The sequence below is a fragment of the Bombina bombina genome, chromosome 1 (assembly GCF_027579735.1).
Source record: "Bombina bombina isolate aBomBom1 chromosome 1, aBomBom1.pri, whole genome shotgun sequence".
Classification (NCBI taxonomy): Eukaryota; Metazoa; Chordata; class Amphibia; order Anura; family Bombinatoridae; genus Bombina; species Bombina bombina.
The window spans coordinates 1,275,563,662-1,275,581,696 of record NC_069499.1 but is presented as its reverse complement, the minus strand read 5'-3'; the positions used below and the strand labels follow the sequence as shown (position 1 = coordinate 1,275,581,696).

At 34.5% G+C, this 18,035-nt stretch overlaps 1 protein-coding gene across 1 annotated transcript; it reads right to left on the bottom strand.

Moving 5' to 3' along the window:
* Window positions 1-11,760: 11,760 nt before the first annotated feature.
* LOC128642262 (interleukin-17C-like) lies at window positions 11,761-13,392 on the bottom strand. The gene is made up of 3 exons (XM_053694974.1): window positions 13,360-13,392; window positions 12,665-13,011; window positions 11,761-12,066 (listed from the first exon to the last, which is right to left on the bottom strand). The coding sequence occupies exons 1-3, from the start codon at window positions 13,378-13,380 to the stop codon at window positions 11,832-11,834; spliced, it is 603 nt and encodes a 200-aa protein (XP_053550949.1). The 5' UTR covers window positions 13,381-13,392; the 3' UTR covers window positions 11,761-11,831.
* Between the last annotated feature and the right edge of the window lie 4,643 nt (window positions 13,393-18,035).

Sequence of the window (18,035 nt, the reverse complement as noted above, 5' to 3'; positions counted from 1 at the left end):
CCTCTGAATTGTTTTTATTTTAGCTAAAAGCTACAATTGCTCATATCAATTCCACACCCTGCTGTTTCAAAAGATACATTGTACACCTACTAGTTCTCTGCACTGGTTATTTACCTCCCAACTGTCCCTATTTAAGAGGGATAGTCCCTAATTTTCAGATCTGTCCCTTTGAGACAGTAATATGTCCCTATTTGCCGAATTTCCTTTATCCCAACCCATAAACAGCACAAACTCGCCCAAAAAAACATTCAGACATGCCCACTGATCACCCCACCTACTATCCACCAGTGACCCAACCCCCTCTGACATGGGCCTATCAGCAAAATGACAATGGCCCTTCTCAACCCCCCGAGTCCCTAATACTTAGCCACAAATATTGGGTGATATAGACAAACACTTCCATCCGTTCATTATTTCTAAATCCGTTGCCTAGTAATGGCATCCATTTTAGCTGTCAATACTATGGTATGTGTTCTGGGTTAAAATGAGATCTAACTGATTCTAAGACATGCATACATTTGTGGAACACAATGCCTCTATCATATTTATCTTTCATAAAAAACTGTGCAGCCATAACTGAAGTTTAAGAACACATCATGTTAAATCACATTTTTTTTTCAAAAGCTTGTAACTTTAGAATGGCTTAATTCTGTTTAGTACTTTGGAATAACAAAAATGAATTTCGGGAGCTAGGGCACAAGATTAGGCAAGGACCGCGTGGTAATATTTCTAAAATGTTTACCCAGAAATACAGAAGTAGCTTAGAATGGTTAAAGCATGGTGCAACGTTTGGGGGGATTTGTAGAAGGACACTGGCCTGACATTTCAGTTAGATATTAAGAAAGGATTGCACTTTAATGAAGTGTACTAGGGATGGGTGACTGTGTCAATGTACAATTAGTTTGTCCAAAACGAATGTCCACAGGACTATTCATTCAACCAAACAAGGATGAAATCTCCTTAAAATGTGTTAAACAAACGTTATTTACAATTTTTAATGTTTCAATTTGATTGAATATCCACATTCGAAATTTGAATGTAACATTTAACAAATACTATTCGGAAGTTCATGATTGAGGGAATTTAGTAAATGTATACATGATATATACACATATATATATATATATATATATATATATATATATATATATATATATATATATTGATTCACATTTTTTCTAATTTTGAATATTGCTTAATTAAAATATTTAATTTAAGATAGCATTAGAAAAATTATTACAAATACATTGATTTGAATTTTTCTAATTAGAATATTGCATAATTCAAATAATGCTTTATCCGAATGATGAAAGTTTAATTTTGACTTTACTGTAACTTTAAAACCTAAAGTAAGGGGATATGTATGTACGTGCATTCGGATAAATGCTAATATCACGTTGTTCTATTCTTTGCATTTATTTGAAAATGCAAAACAAACTCTTTAATAAGCAAAGAAACAAGTAATGTTGCAGAAGACAATTTTGTTCATTTTTTGCACAATTAGATATTCAAGTGTATTAAATGTCTTACAATTATATCCTTTACCTTTATTGTGTCATTTTAAATATATGCTTTTGCCTGCTTATGCTGCCATCAATAGTGCAGTAGTAACTATAGAAAAGCTATGTAAAAAATAAACAGCTGAAGAAATCACACTCCTAGTGGGGTGGGAGAGATGTGTACAACAATGTTTATTGTCCAGTTGCTCTTTCTAAGTATAGTCCTCTGTGTATACAAAAAGAGATAAAGTATTTGTGTATACAGCATGAGATAAGATAATAAGATGTATTCATTCAATGGGTTGTGGTTTCAGTGAGCAAAAACTGCTATTTGTATAAATAATAAACCTAAATGAGGAATTAACCATACACTTTATAACATTATATAAGTCCCTGACTTCCAGTTTCCTTTCACTTCACACTCATGGCTCGTTTCCATTGAGCAGTCAGCCAGCCATGCAATTTTCATGCTTGTGAGTGCTTGTTGAATCTATTGCTTATTCATAATATACTAAAGTAATACTGCGTGCCTGCCTACTATTGCCTAGTACCTACCTGTAAAACATAGAGAAGAAGAATAAGCGTGAGGGAAGAAAGAAGAAGCAGGAACCTAGGGTGTAAGCAGTACTGGGTAAGTTGTGGTAAGGGCTGGGGAGGAACGGGTATTGAGGAAACAAGATAAAAACAAATATTTGTATTAGAAATAGTTACAACTTTAAAAATAAACTTGTTTTCTTCGCTGCAGCTGCATTATGGTTATTTAATCCTACCATCCTTCATTATGCTTGTCTAGAGAGCTGTGCTGTTTATGAGTATGTATTACTTTTTTGTAGGTAAAACACACAAACACACATTTACACACATATACATACATTCACACATATACACACATATATACACACACACATATACATACATTCACACATATATACACACATAGACATACATTCACACATATATACACACACATATACATACATTCACACATATATACACACACACATATACATACATTCACACATATATACACACATATATACATACATTCACACATATATACACACATATATACATACATTCACACATATATACACACATAGACATACATTCACACATATATACACACATAGACATACATTCACACATATATACACACATAGACATACATTCACACATATATACACACACATATACATACATTCACACATATATACACACATAGACATACATTCACACATATATACACACACATATACATACATTCACACATATATACACACATATACATACATTCACACATATATACACACACATATACATACATTCACACATATATACACACATATACATACATTCACACATATATACACACATATACATACATTCACACATATATACCCACACATATACATACATTCACACATATATACACACATATATATACATTCACACATATATACACACACATATACATACATTCACACATATATACACACATATACATACATTCACACATATATACACACACATATACATACATTCACACATATATACACACACATATACATACATTCACACATATATACACACACATATACATACATTCACACATATATACACACACATATATTCACACATATATACACACACATATATTCACACATATATACACACACATATATTCACACATATATACATACATTCACACATATATACACATACATTCACACATATACACACACACACACACATACACATTCATACACACACGTACACACACATAGACATACATATACACATTGACACGCGCACACACACATATACACATTCACACACACACACACATATACATACAGTCACACATATACACATACACACACATGCTAGCACATATACGAACACACTTTCGCACACACATACATATACACACATACGTTCACTCAGACATGCATATACACATTTACACACACGTATACACATTTATAAATACATACATACAGATACAGACACACATAGATACACGTATACACATTCTCACACACACATACATGCCCACAGATTCACATTCACATAAATACATGCAACACTGTTTTTTTTTGTTTGACAGTTAAGTACACGTATGCCCCAAAAAGCTCCAATATTTCATTTATATTCCAAAAGTTTTTGCTGTGTTTTATCTTTCTCAACTTTAACAAAACAGCAACATTACACAGCTCACTATTATGTTTTCAGTGGGTGTGTCTGGCAAGTCCTCTCTGCCTACGCTGCTGCTTCCATACATGAGCCCAAAGAAGTGGCAATTTCAATATTCCAACATTTGTGTGTGTATATATATATATTGTATATATATAAATATATATTGAGTGTAGCATTACATAAAACAGGTTTGAAGGGACATGGAACCCAAATTGCTTTATTGAAAGAGAAGCAATGCTCTGCTAGGAGCTAGCTGAACACATTGGTAAGCCAGTGACAGGAGGCATATATGAGCAGCTACCAATCAGCAGCTAGCTAACAGCTCCTGAGTCTACCTAGGTATGCTTTTAAACAAAGGATACCAAGACAACAAAGCAAATTAGATAATAGATGTAAACTGGAAAGTTGTATAATCACATGCTCTATCTGAATCATGAAATAAAAAACTGGGTTTCATATCCCTTTAAATTACCCACAGCTCACTGTTATCTTTTTTTTTTTTTCTTGTGACTGGCTTAGTGCCCAGCTTCTCAAACTGCAGGTATCAGTGGTGTGCCAATTTCCATATACCAACATGTGTTGTGGGTATTAATCAGGTGTAGCATAACAGAAAAAAATTGTTTAAATTGCACACAGCTCACTATTATCAGTTATTTCCAGTGGGTGCGCCTGGCAATTTCCCCCTGTGCCCATAAAATGTCAATCTCTATATACCAACATTTGTTGTGGGTAGAAGTCAAGTGATTAAAATAGATTAAATGAAATACAGCTCACTTTTATCTGTTGTCTTCAGTGGGTATGACTTGCCTAGTGCCCCTTGCCCAACCTGCAGGTGTCAGTAGTGTGCCCAAAAAGTACCAATTTCAATATACCAACTTTTGTTGTGGGTAGAAATCAGATGTAGCATTACAGAAAAATAGTTTAAATTACACAGTGTACTGCTTTTTTTTTTGCATTGCCAAGTGTCCTAGTGCCCACATCATAGTTGGTGCCAAGTGTCCCTATTTTGTGGCATCATTAGCTCTGTACTAAATTTCCAATTACAGCACCTAGGGAGGTATAAAATATGTTATTCAAATCTGTCACCTGCCCATTTGTGCTCCTGCTCAGAGTTGTGAAATTATATAGTTTTACCCAAGTTAAAAGCAGGTTTATTTAGTACTGTGAGCAAACTCATTGAAATAACAATATTGTTAGTATAGCCTGCTTTAACTAAAGCCTCTGTTGCTTAGAAATATAATTAAAATTATCAAGGGACATTTTTTTTACTTTAAGGTCATGCAGTGTGATGTAACTTCCTTTTGATGTAATTAAATATTCAAATTAGTACATAGTTTAAAATGTCTTATAATCTTGGCAGGCCAATTATATTATAAGCGTCCAAAACTTTTGTCACATGTTTGTAAGAAGTAAAACAACAAAAACACAAGCGCATCCGAGATTCACTGTATCTTTCTTTATTATTTTAAAATAAAGCCATAAAAATACACACTTACAAGATAAGTGCAAATTATGTGCACATAAAGTTTAAAGTTGCTCTGCGGTCCCAACCCAGGCCTCAGTATCTGGTCTTTGTAATGGGAGCTGTATGTCCGCTCTTTTATTCCTCCAGCTTAGTGATTCAGCAAATCTGGTATTGTTTCACCGGTAAGGCACGATTGTCCTGTCAGTAAGCAAGGTTTGTTCAACTTTTCCTCCCGAACGCGTTTCATTCACTCTCGGGTGAACTTTCTCAACGGGCTTTGCATGTTGAACAGCTGTTGTTGTGAGCTTTAAATTTACCGGGTTTGGCTCTCATTGGTTGGTGTCATATTACTCACAAGTACAATGTATCAGAGTTAGGTGCGGTGGGTCTGACATTACATCAGTATAAGTGCTCTGCAGATGTTAAACTGTAACTCATCCTAAAACATTTATATTAGTAAGATTAATCATTTATAATTTATAGGAAACTGTTCATAAGTCTCGCTCTGCGTTATATAACATCAAATCAATTCCACATTAAACGCTATTAATACCTACAATCAACTTTCTCCAAGAAATGCTTAAAATCCCTTTACAAAATAATAGAATTATAAATCAATACATAACCTTCAAAAAAAAATATAATAATTTAACAAACACATTTAAAAAGATGCAATTTGATTAATATTAATTCAACTTCATTATGATATTAAAAATCCCTAAAAGACAAACCATTCTATACAATAAGATACGATTAAATAAACCTATAATTAAATTATGCTAAATTTATTCATGTTTCCTTTATTTAAATTTTTTTAAAAATATTAAAAAATATAAAAAAAAAAACTAGTAATTACTATAGATTAACACTATACTGCTCTTTACCTATTTTGTGGGACAGACATATATTACACTATACCATAAAAGCTTGAAGATCAATTTCTATGTTTAATCCTCTAGGGCTTAAACTTCCTAATTGGTGAATCCACTTGGTTTCAGCTTTTCTAAGTTTTAATAGGCGATTGCCCTGATTATCACTAGTGACATTTTCCAACACTTTGAATGTAATTCCTACACTACTACACTGATGTTTTAATTTACAATGATGGGAAACACTATGGCCTTCTAAACCATTTTTTATATTGTTCAAATGTTCATAGACTCTCCTTTTTATTTTACGTTTAGTACGCCCTATATAAATTAATCCACAAATACACGTCATTTGGTATACTACATATGTTGAATGACATGTAGTTCTATCTTTGATTTTAAATTCATTAGTTCTGTCCCAATTCCAAGTACTCTCTGATGTTTCATCTATAATAGGGCATAAACAACAATCTATTTTCCTACACTTATATGTTCCTGGTTTAAGTGCTAACCAATTAGACAGGGTTCCCTCATTTTTTGGTCTGGTAACTTTCAGTTTGGATGGAGCAATTAGACTCTTAATGTCCCTATTTTTCCTATACACTACATCAGGCCTCTCTTCTAATTCTCCTGCTAATATTGGATCAGCTAATAAAATTTTCCAATGTTTATTTAAAATAGATCTAACACCCTGTACTCCTTCACTATATGTTGTTATAAAAGTGGTATTATTTTTCCTCTTTCTTACATTTGATACTTTATTTCCTTTATCTACTAGCAGTTTACTTCTATCATATTCTAACCCTCTTTGTTTAGCTTCCTCTATTCTTGATTTTTCATAACCTTTTTGTAAAAATTTATTACTCATTATCTCTGCCTCTTGCATATAATTATTGATGTCTGTACAGTTCCTACGTATGCGCCTAAATTGCCCACTTGGGATATTTTCCTTCCAACGGGGTAAATGACCGCTAGTAGCATGTAGAAAACCATTTTTATCGGTGGCTTTCCTAAAATTCCTCACTGCTATTTTATTAGAACCATCAATATACAAAACCAGATCTAAAAATTCTATTTCAATAGATGAAATTTTACTAGTAAACTCAAGATTATATTGGTTGTTGTTAATATATTTAATGAACTCTTCTGCTTGTTCCCTTGACCCCTTCCAGATCATAATAATATCATCTATAAATATGTAGTATTTGTATATATTAGAATTGAACCTATGTTTCCCCCAAATCATAGAATTTTCAAAATGCCCCATGTATATATTAGCGTAAGATGGGGCCATATTGGTCCCCATCGCTGTCCCTTGGATTTGATTGTAATATTTTCCTTCGAACAAAAAATAATTGTGAGTTAATATATAAGAAATACTGTCACCTATGAATTTCACATGTATATCAGGGATATTCCACGTTATACTAGTTTCTTTGAATGCTTCTATGCCTAATTTGTGGGGGATTTTTATGTATAACGAGGATACATCACACGATATCCACAAGAAGTCATCTTGCCAACCTATACCTTCAAAAATATTTATAGTATGAGTTGTATCTTTGAGGTATGATCTCACCTTTTTGGCCATTGGTTGAAGATACCAATCTACATAAATGGATAAATTACTACTCAGTGAGTCAATACCCGACACAATAGGTCTTCCCGGGGGGTTGGTACTATTTTTGTGGACTTTTGGGATATGATAAAATGTAGGTATATTAGGACTTACTTTATATATAAACTTAAATTCCTCATCATCAATAATATTATTATCCTTTGCTTTCGTCAAGAAGATGATACTTTTAAAGAAGACTAAAATGTAGTTTATTCTTTTTTAAACAACAAATAAAAAACGGTTTAGGTAAAAAAAATATCACAAATAGAAATATTGACATACAGAATTAAACATAGTGATCACATTATACATTACATATAAGTAAAATAAAACAATATACAGCAAAAGAAGTTGTGCACTCCAGTCCTAAACTGAACATAACTTACAAGCTTTTAAATATGAAAATAAATTAATCACAATAAAATTCTCCCAAGCTACTAAATAAATAAATACTAATAACATTAATAGTAGTTTCTGTATTTTGCAAAAATTTACAATAATCTAAAAATATAATTTTGTCAAAAGTTAAATACATTTAACAGATCCTTTTAAAAAAATAAGTGCTACACTATTGTTTATTAAAGTAAAGCTGTTTTTATTTCTTCTGTTTGGAGGATTATTTATTTATTTTGGTTGCATCTCTCAAAGGCCCTTATAGTACTTTAAACCCTGATATTAGGCCAAAATTATAATCCACCATACATGGAAAGAGCAGATGTAGATTTTTGTTCGGTTAAACAGATAATATGTGTATTGAAATAAAAAAATGACTTTTTTTCCTGCTCAAAGATGATATTAAAGGGACATTGTGCTATGTACATAAATGAACAGCAATTAAAATTGATCTTAGACATTTTTTTTTCTCATAACAAAAAGAAAATGGCAGGACATGTTCCTTTAAGGGTTTGGTACATGATTCACCCACCAGTTGCCTAAAACATAGTTATAAAAATCTCTTACCTCTAGGCTTGCGCATTCGTTTTGTAACGTTTTGTTACAAATGCAAATTCATAATGAAAAAACCCGGAAATTCGTTCCATTTTAACAAAACGAATATCCAAATGAATACACTTATTAATTTAAAGAATAACAAACATAATTCATAAGTATATTCGTTATTCATTACATTTGGTGTATACTTACCTATTACCTATTATAGACTCCAGGGCTAATAGGAACATTACTGCGGCGGATCCCAGAGTCTGCGCTAAAGGACCTTCTCCCTAAAGCAGCTTCTGGGATCCACCTGACTAATATTACTATTAAAGCGGCCCTGGAGTCTATGAAAAAGAATAGGATTAGCGCAGCTTCCCAGCGAGCTATAGGTAAGTATACAAAGGTCCACCTGCAGTAAGATAACATTTACATTTATTTTAATGAATACTAATGTAAATGTTAATTAATATTGAGTTTGTTTTAAACTGAGTGGTGTATTTTTTCAGAATATTTGCGCCAAATGATTTGTCTGAAATTAATTATTCAGTACTTACTTCAAATAAGTAAATCCCCGCAATAAAAATGTTATGGGTATAGTAATAAACATTTCTTGTGGAGCTTAAAGGGACAGTAAAGTAATATTAGACATTCATGATTTAGACAGAGCATACAATTTTAAACAACTTTCCAATTTACTTCTATATTTTTATTCTCTTCTCTTGTTATCCTTTGCTGAAAAGTTTATCTAGATAAGTTCTGGAGAATTTCTGCTCCTTCAACAAATTATACCAAGCGAATAAAGAAAATTTTATAATAGAAGTAAACTGGAAAGTTGTTTAAAATTGTATGTTCTACCTAAATCATGAAAGAAACATTTTGGGTTTCATGTCCCTTTAAAGGGGCAGTTTACTCAAAAATTTTCTCCCCTTTAATTTGTTCCCAATGATCCACTTTACCTGCTGGAGTGTATTAAATTGTTTACAAGTAGCTCCTTTACCCATATATTGGCATTTGAAATTGTTAATTTAGCATGTGGTATCCCCACCTATTCTGAAAGTTTGTGGCCGCGCGTACCAGCTATAGATAAGCTTTGTAAACACAGCCAGCAGAAGAAATTACACTCCCAGTGTGTTAAAGCAGAGATAAGGTGATAAAATGTTGATTTTCCATTGTTCTCTCAAAGTATTGGGGATTGTTTTAAGGACAGATATAAGATAAAGAAGCAGGTATATGTGCACAATGTGATACAGTAATGAGATCTGATTATACCTACAAGCTCAACCTATTTTATTAGGCTGTGGCTTCAAAACACAAAATCAGAGCTTTAATATACACAAATAAGCCTAAAAAAGCTAATTTTCATACATTTTTTACTCTGCAGTTGGTAAAAAAGCAATTGTAAACACATTAAGGGAAAAACTATTTTACAGTATACTGTCCCTTTAAGCTTAAGGTTTGTCACATAAAAAAACAATACTTCCTTAAAGGCAGTTTGTTTTAGCTACCAGGAACAAGGTTTCAGACATAGTAAAAACAGAATAAAACTATTTCACTCTTTTTTTTATAACAAATGTCTTGTATAGAGAGGAAAATCCTATAATAAGCACACTATTAAGCACTGATACAGTGCAAATTTATGTATTTTGTACAGTGGGAAAAAGTGACCACAGTTTAGTAAAAAATAATATTCCAGTAATACTTTAAAACATCAAAATGTATAGGTGATCGGGAAGTCATCTGCCTGGATCCAATCCCATTATACAAGCTCATCTTTCAAATTAGAAAGCTCTCTCTAAGGGTCTGATGATCTAAACCCCTCGCTGTGGTAAAATGATCTAATACGTCTTGTCAGTACTGCAAGGTCCTTCAAAGACTTTTTGAATGAGAGACACTTACATTGCAAATTAATGCTAAAAATCAGCCCCCATAGATCTGGCGAGATTTCTCTCCATGCCGGCAAGTTTTTGACCATCAGGCCCTAAGTAATAAAGTGTTCAATGGGTTAAAAAAACTCTAAACACCTTGTAATTACAAGAGGTTCCTGTTATGCTATGTAGCATCTAATACCAGCAAGGCCTAAACATTGCTTAAAACAAATTAATATCTTGTTTGCTACAACTGTTTTTAAATATCCCATCACTTGTATTGTTTGGAGCAGCCAATCTGGCATTGCTTCTGGAGAAGATAATACTAGTCACAGTTTTGTGGATGTTATAAAATATTTTACGTTAAAAATATCAAGGTGTTTGCTGTCCCTTAAAGGGACATGAAACACAGCATTTTTCTTTCATGATTCAGATAGAAAATACAATTTTAAAAACTTTCCAATTTACTTCTATTACTTAATTTGCTTCTTTCTCTTGTTAACCTTTGCTGAAAGGTTTATCTATGAAAATTCAGGAGCAGTAAAGAACCTAGGTTCTAGCTGCTGATTGGTGGCTGCATATATATACTGACTGTCATTGGCTCACTCATGTGTTCAGTCAGCAGTTAGTAGTGCATTGCTGCTCATTCAACAAAGCATAAAAAAGAGAACAAAGAAAAATTAATAATATGAGTAAATTAGAAAGTTGCTTAAAATTGCATGGTCTATCCAAATCATGAAAGAAAACATTTGGGTAACATATCCCTTGAAGTCAGTATTTTTTCAAGGCCAGATTGGCCTACCAGGATACCAGGAGATTTTCTGGTGGGCTGCAGCAGTTGGGGCTGGAAAGCTACAAATTAAAGGGTGGATGCAATTGGGTTGTAGGGTGCCTATATAACAACACTCTTGAACTTGTTTTCAATACAAACTAATAAAATTTAATTCTGAAAAAAACATTGAGGGAATGAGTATCCCAGTAATCCCCTTTGAGAAAAATTGGTCTGGGGGATGCACATTCTCCTGACTCATTGAAAAATAGGGCTGGTAACCAAATTATCCAGGGCTGCTTTCCATTCCCAGTCCAGCTCCGTATTTTTGTGTAACTAAGAAGGTTTGGGGAAGTTGGGAAATTCTTCTTGTAAGCTACTCTTCAAAGGAAACAAATGCTTAAAAAATAAGGGTATCATTTGTCACTATACAAAATACACATTGTTACTCTTTGACCAAATTCCAAGAAAAAGCCATATATAAAAAATAAATAAATATAACACAGATAAAGCTAAATGTTTTAAAACAAACAAGGGCTTGTTTGACATGGTCATAGCAAATTTTGGGTTGATCTCAGCAGAATCAACAATACTCCATAGGAGTTCCTAGTTCTTCACTTCGGTACCGCACAAGTACAAGCCACAGGCACATCCTCGTAATTTAATTCAAAAATGTAGGTTTTGGAATTATCTGGGCACGGCTTTCTCCGCAGGACCATCATTTTTTGGTAGACAAGCACTGAGGTTAAATTAAAGTCTTCTTTGCCTGTCTTGGAACTAATGCAGCCCTTACACGAACACTCGGCGAAGGCTAGTTCCTGAGGGAATCTGTCCTCATCATAGTCAATCCTGATGAATAAAACAAATACGTAAGTGACAAACCAATGGCCACATTTAATTTATATTCTATATCCAAAAGAAATATTTTTATAAACGTTTCTGGCTGTGGTCTATAGAGGAAAATGCCAAGGTTTTTATTATCATTGATACCAAAACACTACTGTGATAATAGGAGTAAATTAGAAAGTTGCTTTAAATTGCATGCTCTATCTGAATCACGAAAGAAAAAAAATTGGGTTCAGTGTCCCTTAAACTTATCTGGAGGGGCCAATTATGAATTGAGTCTGGAGAAGACAAGGCTATTTATTGTAATTGTGTTAACAAAATCTCCGTTATTTGGTTTCAGCATAAATGGCAAGATGACAAACTACAAATTAGGGACATATATGCAGCAGGGTTAGGCTAGTAAAGACTGCCCTTTGCTCTTTCATTTTTTAAGACTTGAAAGTCCTTTTTCTATGCATAATTAAGCATTTTGTATTACAATCTCAACGTTTTTATTGTCCCTTTAACAATAACTCAGTGATTGGTAGCCTTGGGATCTGAATAAAAAAATACAATTATCCTATTACATTAGTGCATAATAAGGAAAATATTTGTATCTTACCTGAGTGTCCAAGGTGAGATGGATCTCTCATGCAGAAGTTCACTTTTAATGGGATGTGTAATATCCAAATTAGGACAGCCCTCCACTGGTTCCCTCCCTTTCTTTCTTCTCTTTTCCTGTATGTCTTTCAGTTTGGGCACCAAGTACACTGCAGGATATTTTTTCAAGTCCATTTTCTTTCCAACAATGAACTGCAAAACATTTTGTTGATGTATATCCTCTTTGTAGTCACAGATCTGCTGATGCTTTTTGCCTTGACGTCTTTTGCCAGAGTTGTTTTTTTTATGCCCTGACTTTCTAGACGCACAGTCTGTTATAAACAAAATTAACAGACAACACAGAATCATCTACAAAAAGAAAAGATAAATAAAGATACCAAATCAAAGACATGTTTTACATTGAAAATCAATCTCAATACAATATATTACATACTACAGTTTACCATCTAGCTTATTATGATTAACACACTGTGATTAAAAATCATGCACGCTAATATACTTATGTGCACGTGTAATATCTTTAAATGGACACAAATATCTTTAAAAAGTTATTGCTGCCAATAACATAAAAACATAAACAAAATATTACTAATCATTTTAAAGTAATTACATTCTATTCATCTATATAGTGAAGTCCTAATATTTTATTTGATTTAAGGTTTGTCTCGTTACCTATTTATTAAAAGTCAGCCTTACCGTTATGCAGAAACCATTCATTGCTAGAGGATTTTGAACTTGTGCTAAAGTTGAGTAGTTTTATAGTCTGCTTTATGTGCTTTATATGCTTAGGATTAGGAAACTCCAGTAAGGCAGCCCAGAACTCAAATGTCAATGAAACTTTCCATTTTTTAGTACTTTACTTCCTTGTAAAAAAAAATGTGTTGCCTTCCAGGATAAGCAGACAAAAAATACACATTTTTCATAGAAGAGTGATTTTTTTTTTTAGACTTTTGCCTTAAACAATATATTGTGAGATATTATTGTATTACTGACATGAACACTGACTTGCTATTCAGATCTTACAATGAATTGCACAGTAAGAGAATTAGTGTTGCAATGTAGTAGTATAAATGTAGTAGAATAAATGTAGTAGAATAAATGTAGTAGAATATATGTAGTAGAATGTAGAGCACATCTTAAAAATGCAATAGCTTAAAGCGCTAGTTTTCAAACCTGTTCTCAGGCCTCCCCAACAGGCCAGGTTTTCAGGATTACCTTGGGTGAGAGCAGGTGATATAACCATGTTTACTAATCAGCTGATTATTACACATGTGCTCCAGGTCAGAAATCCTCAAAATGTGGCCTGTTAGGGAGGCCTGAGGACAGGTTTAAAAACCAGTGGTTTAAAGGGACGTGAAACACAGAACACATTTCATGCACCTCCCTCTAATCATGGGTGCTGTGATTATGAAACCCATGTTAAAGGTTAGACTGCAGGTATCGGAAGGAGAGTTGCTGCATGTGCACAGAAAAGTCAGCACTGAGATGCACCCAGTATTTTAAGGAACTCGGCAGGTAGTTTCTTGTTTTGGAGAACTAACCACAGTTCATCTGTGGATTTATAGACAGCCTCATTTGCTTCTGTCTTTACCAGGACTCCTTGCCCTTCTTTTTGCTGAAGATCGTTCTGAATGACTTTGGCTGTATGTTTCGGGTAATTATGCTGCAGAATAAATCTGGGGCCAGATGCCTCCCTGATGGTATTGCATGATGAATACGTATCTGCCTGTACTTCCAGCATTGAGGAGACCATTAAAGGCTGTCACACACTGCAAGCGGAGCGACGCGATGCAGCTGCTTCGCTCCGCGTCGCATCGCTTCTGAAGTTCAGATATTTCATCTCTGAGCGCTTAGCTACGCGACCTGATGCACCAGAGTGCTCAGAGATGAAAAGGCAGGACACACTGAGCGCACACAGCTGCATGTACACGCTGCGCGTCGCTCTGCTTGCAGTGTGTTACAGCCTTTAATTCTGACCAAATCCCCAACTCCACTGGCGAAAATACAGCCCCAAACTTACAAGTAACCGCCACCATGATTCACTGTTGTCCGCTGACACTCATTCTTGTAATGCTTTTCAGCCCTTCGGGTAACAAACTGCATTCTGCTACAGCCAAATATTTTAAATTTCGACCGACCATTGAGTCTACGGTCCTTAAAGTTGCCCTTTCATTTTGACATAACTGTCATCAGCAACCTCACCATGTTAAACTGAATGTAAAGTTGAATGAATGAGTTACCAGTTTATAAAAATACTATTAAAAACAAGGGCATTTCATTTATTAAACTTTAAATTGCAGCATTGTTTTTAAATACTTACCCTTTTCCTTAGGAAACCCAGACCGGCAATCCTCCGTCCTCAGCTCCTCTGTACTTACCTCAGCAATGACGAAACTGGCTTTCTCCAATCATGGGGTGCACCCGGAGCATCCATCTCGTGAGGCCCCATAACAATTGGAGGAAGCCAGTTTCTTCATTGCTAGGGTGACCATATTACCACTTTAAAAAGGGGCACATATCAAAAATACATATGTCAGGGCTGTTTTCAGGGCTGTTTAAAGAAAATGTTTTGTATAAGAACCCTGACATATGTATTTTTCATATGTGTCCCTTTTTAAAGCGGCAATATGGTCACCCTATTGCTGTGGTAAGTACAGAGGAGCTGCGGGCTGGTCTGGGTTTTCTAAGGAAAAAGGTATTTAAAAAAAACAACAAGAAAAAATGCTGCAGTGTAAAGTTTAATGAATGAAAGTGCCCCTGTTTTTAATAGTATTTTTAAAAACCGGGAACTCATTCATTCAACTTTACATTCACTTTAAGCAGTTTGTTCCTTACCCATTTTTATTCCTACTACACAGCTGTTTATGTTTGAGTTAATGATTGTGTTCCAGCCTACATTTTAAATTGATGATCATTAGCATCTGTTTGGTATAATTGTTAAATCATGCACCTGACTATGGGATGGATTATATGTGGCACGCTAACCGTCGTGCGCAAGCAATATCTGGTTTGTGCTTGGAAATGAAAGACCTCATATTAAAAGTAAACTTGATGGCAAGTGCGCAAATGCATTTTATACTCATCACTTGGTTAGCGCTGCTGAGAAGGGTAGTGAGTTAAAAAAGTTGCACTAAACAAAACATAAATACATTTTAAAGGAAAGTAACACTCATATAAACACTATCTGATAAAAAATAATCATATATATAAATCTATCTATCTATCTATCTATCTATCTATCTATCTATCTATATATATATATATATATATATATAAAGTCATTTCTTTCATAGTGGCGAGAGTCCACGAGCTTGTTACTGATAGGATACACATTCCTACCAGGAGGAGGCAAAGTTTCCTAAACCTCAAATGCCTATAAATACACCTCCCACCTAACTCATACCTCAGTTTAACATATAGCCAAGTAGGTATGGTGAAATAAGGAGTAAAAACAGGGGCAGGTTAAAAGTTGTGCTTTATACAAAAAAAATCAAAACCACACAAAATGGGGTGGGCCTCATGGAGTCTCGCCACCATGAGAGAAATTAATTTATCAGGTAAGTTCTTATATAAATTATCTTTTCTTTCATATAGGTGGTGAGAGTCCACAAGCTTGTTACTGATGGGATATAATACCCAAGATGTGGAAGTCCATGAGTAACAATAAAGGGAGGGATAAAATAAAAACAGCTATTTCCGCTGAGAAATTAAATCCAAAAAATAATTACGTTTCTTTAAAATTTGAAAAAACTTAAATCATAGGCATTAGAATCAAACTGAGACACCTGCCTGAAGAACCTTTTTACCAAACAACTTTAAGCAAAAACTTGAAAGAAGTCCGCAAGAGAGAGCAAACAATTTAGAAACTCTTCGAGCAGAAGAGATGGCTAATAGAAACAATACTTTCCAATAAAGTAGTTTAATGTCTAAAGAATGCATAGACTCAAATGGAGGAGCCTACAAAATCTTTAATACCAAATTAAGACTCCAAGGAGGAGAAATCAATTTAATAACAAGTTTAATTCGAATTAAAGCCTGTACAAAACAGTGAATATCAGGAAGATTAGCAATCATTCTATGAAATAAAACAGAAAGAGCAGAGATTTGTCCTTTTTAGGTATTGGCAGACAAACCTTTATCCAAACCATCCTGAAAAAACTGTAGTATCCTAGGAATCCGAATGGAATGCCAGGAATAATCATGTGAAGAACACCATGAAATATAGTTTTTAAAAACCTTGTGATATATTTTCCTTGAAACAGGCTAACGAGCTTGAATCATAGTGTTAATTACAGAGTAAGAGAAACCTCTATGACTAAACGTTCAATTTTCATGCCATCAAATTTAGAGATTTGAGATGGAAGAACGGGCCTTGAGACAGGAGGTCTGGTCTTAGAGGCTGGCAACTGGACATTTGGACAAGGTCCACATACTAAATCCTGTGAGGCCACGCTGGTGCTTGGAAGTAGAACCAGAGGGGGAAAAATGTAAGCAGGCGGGTAAGACCAAGGAACTGCTAGAGTGTCCACCATTTCCGTTTTACGATCCCTGGAAAGTTTCTTGCTCAGACGAGAGGCCATCAAATCTATCTCTGGAGAGCCCCATATCTGTATAATTTGATAGAATACATCTGGGTGGAGAGACCACTCCCCCCTGAATGTAGAGATTGTCCGCTGAGATAATCCACTTCCCAATTGTGTACATCTGGAATATGAATCGCTGTGATAAGAAAGGAATTGGATTCCCCCTAGAAAGTATGTGAGATACTTTTTTTATAGCTAGGAGACTGTGAGTCCCCCCTTGATGATTGACATATGCCACTGTAGGGATATTGTCTGTTTGAAGATGAATATAAGGTTCCCTTTTCTATAGAGGCCAAGCCTGAAGCGCTCTGAAGAGAGCACAGAGTTCCAAAATATTGGTTGGTAACCTCACCTTTCTCTTGAGGATTCCAAAGTCCTTGCATCTGTGGTGATTACAGACCAGGTAGATTGAAAAAAACAGGCCCATTAAATAATAAATTGGTGGTTTAACCACCAAGTCAGAGAGAGTTGAGTGTTGGGATTTAAGAATATCAGTTGTGATATCCGAGTGTAATCCCTGCCCCATTGGTGCAACATGCAAAGCTGTAGAGGTCTCATATGAAAACGAGCAAAGGGAATTGCGTCCCCTGCTGCAATCATGAGACCTAAAACTTCCATGCACATAGAAACTGAGGGAATGATAGAGACTGAAGGTTTAGACAAGCTGGGACCAAGTTTAATTGTCTCTTTTCTGTTAGGGATAGAGTCATAAACACTGAATCTATCTGGAAACCTAAAAAGGTGACCTTTGTCTCAGGAATCAAGAAACTCTTTGGTAAATTGTGTCTT

Bases quoted from the DNA above. Each gene is read 5' to 3' on its own strand.
- LOC128642262 (XM_053694974.1), bottom strand. From the start codon at position 13,380: ATGAATGGTTTCTGCATAACG. The intron at 13,012-13,359 runs GTAAGGCTGACT...TTCTTTTTGTAG, and splicing joins TGAATGGTTTCTGCATAACG to ATGATTCTGTGTTGTCTGTT. The intron at 12,067-12,664 runs GTAAGATACAAA...TTTATTCATCAG, and splicing joins ATCTCACCTTGGACACTCAG to GATTGACTATGATGAGGACA.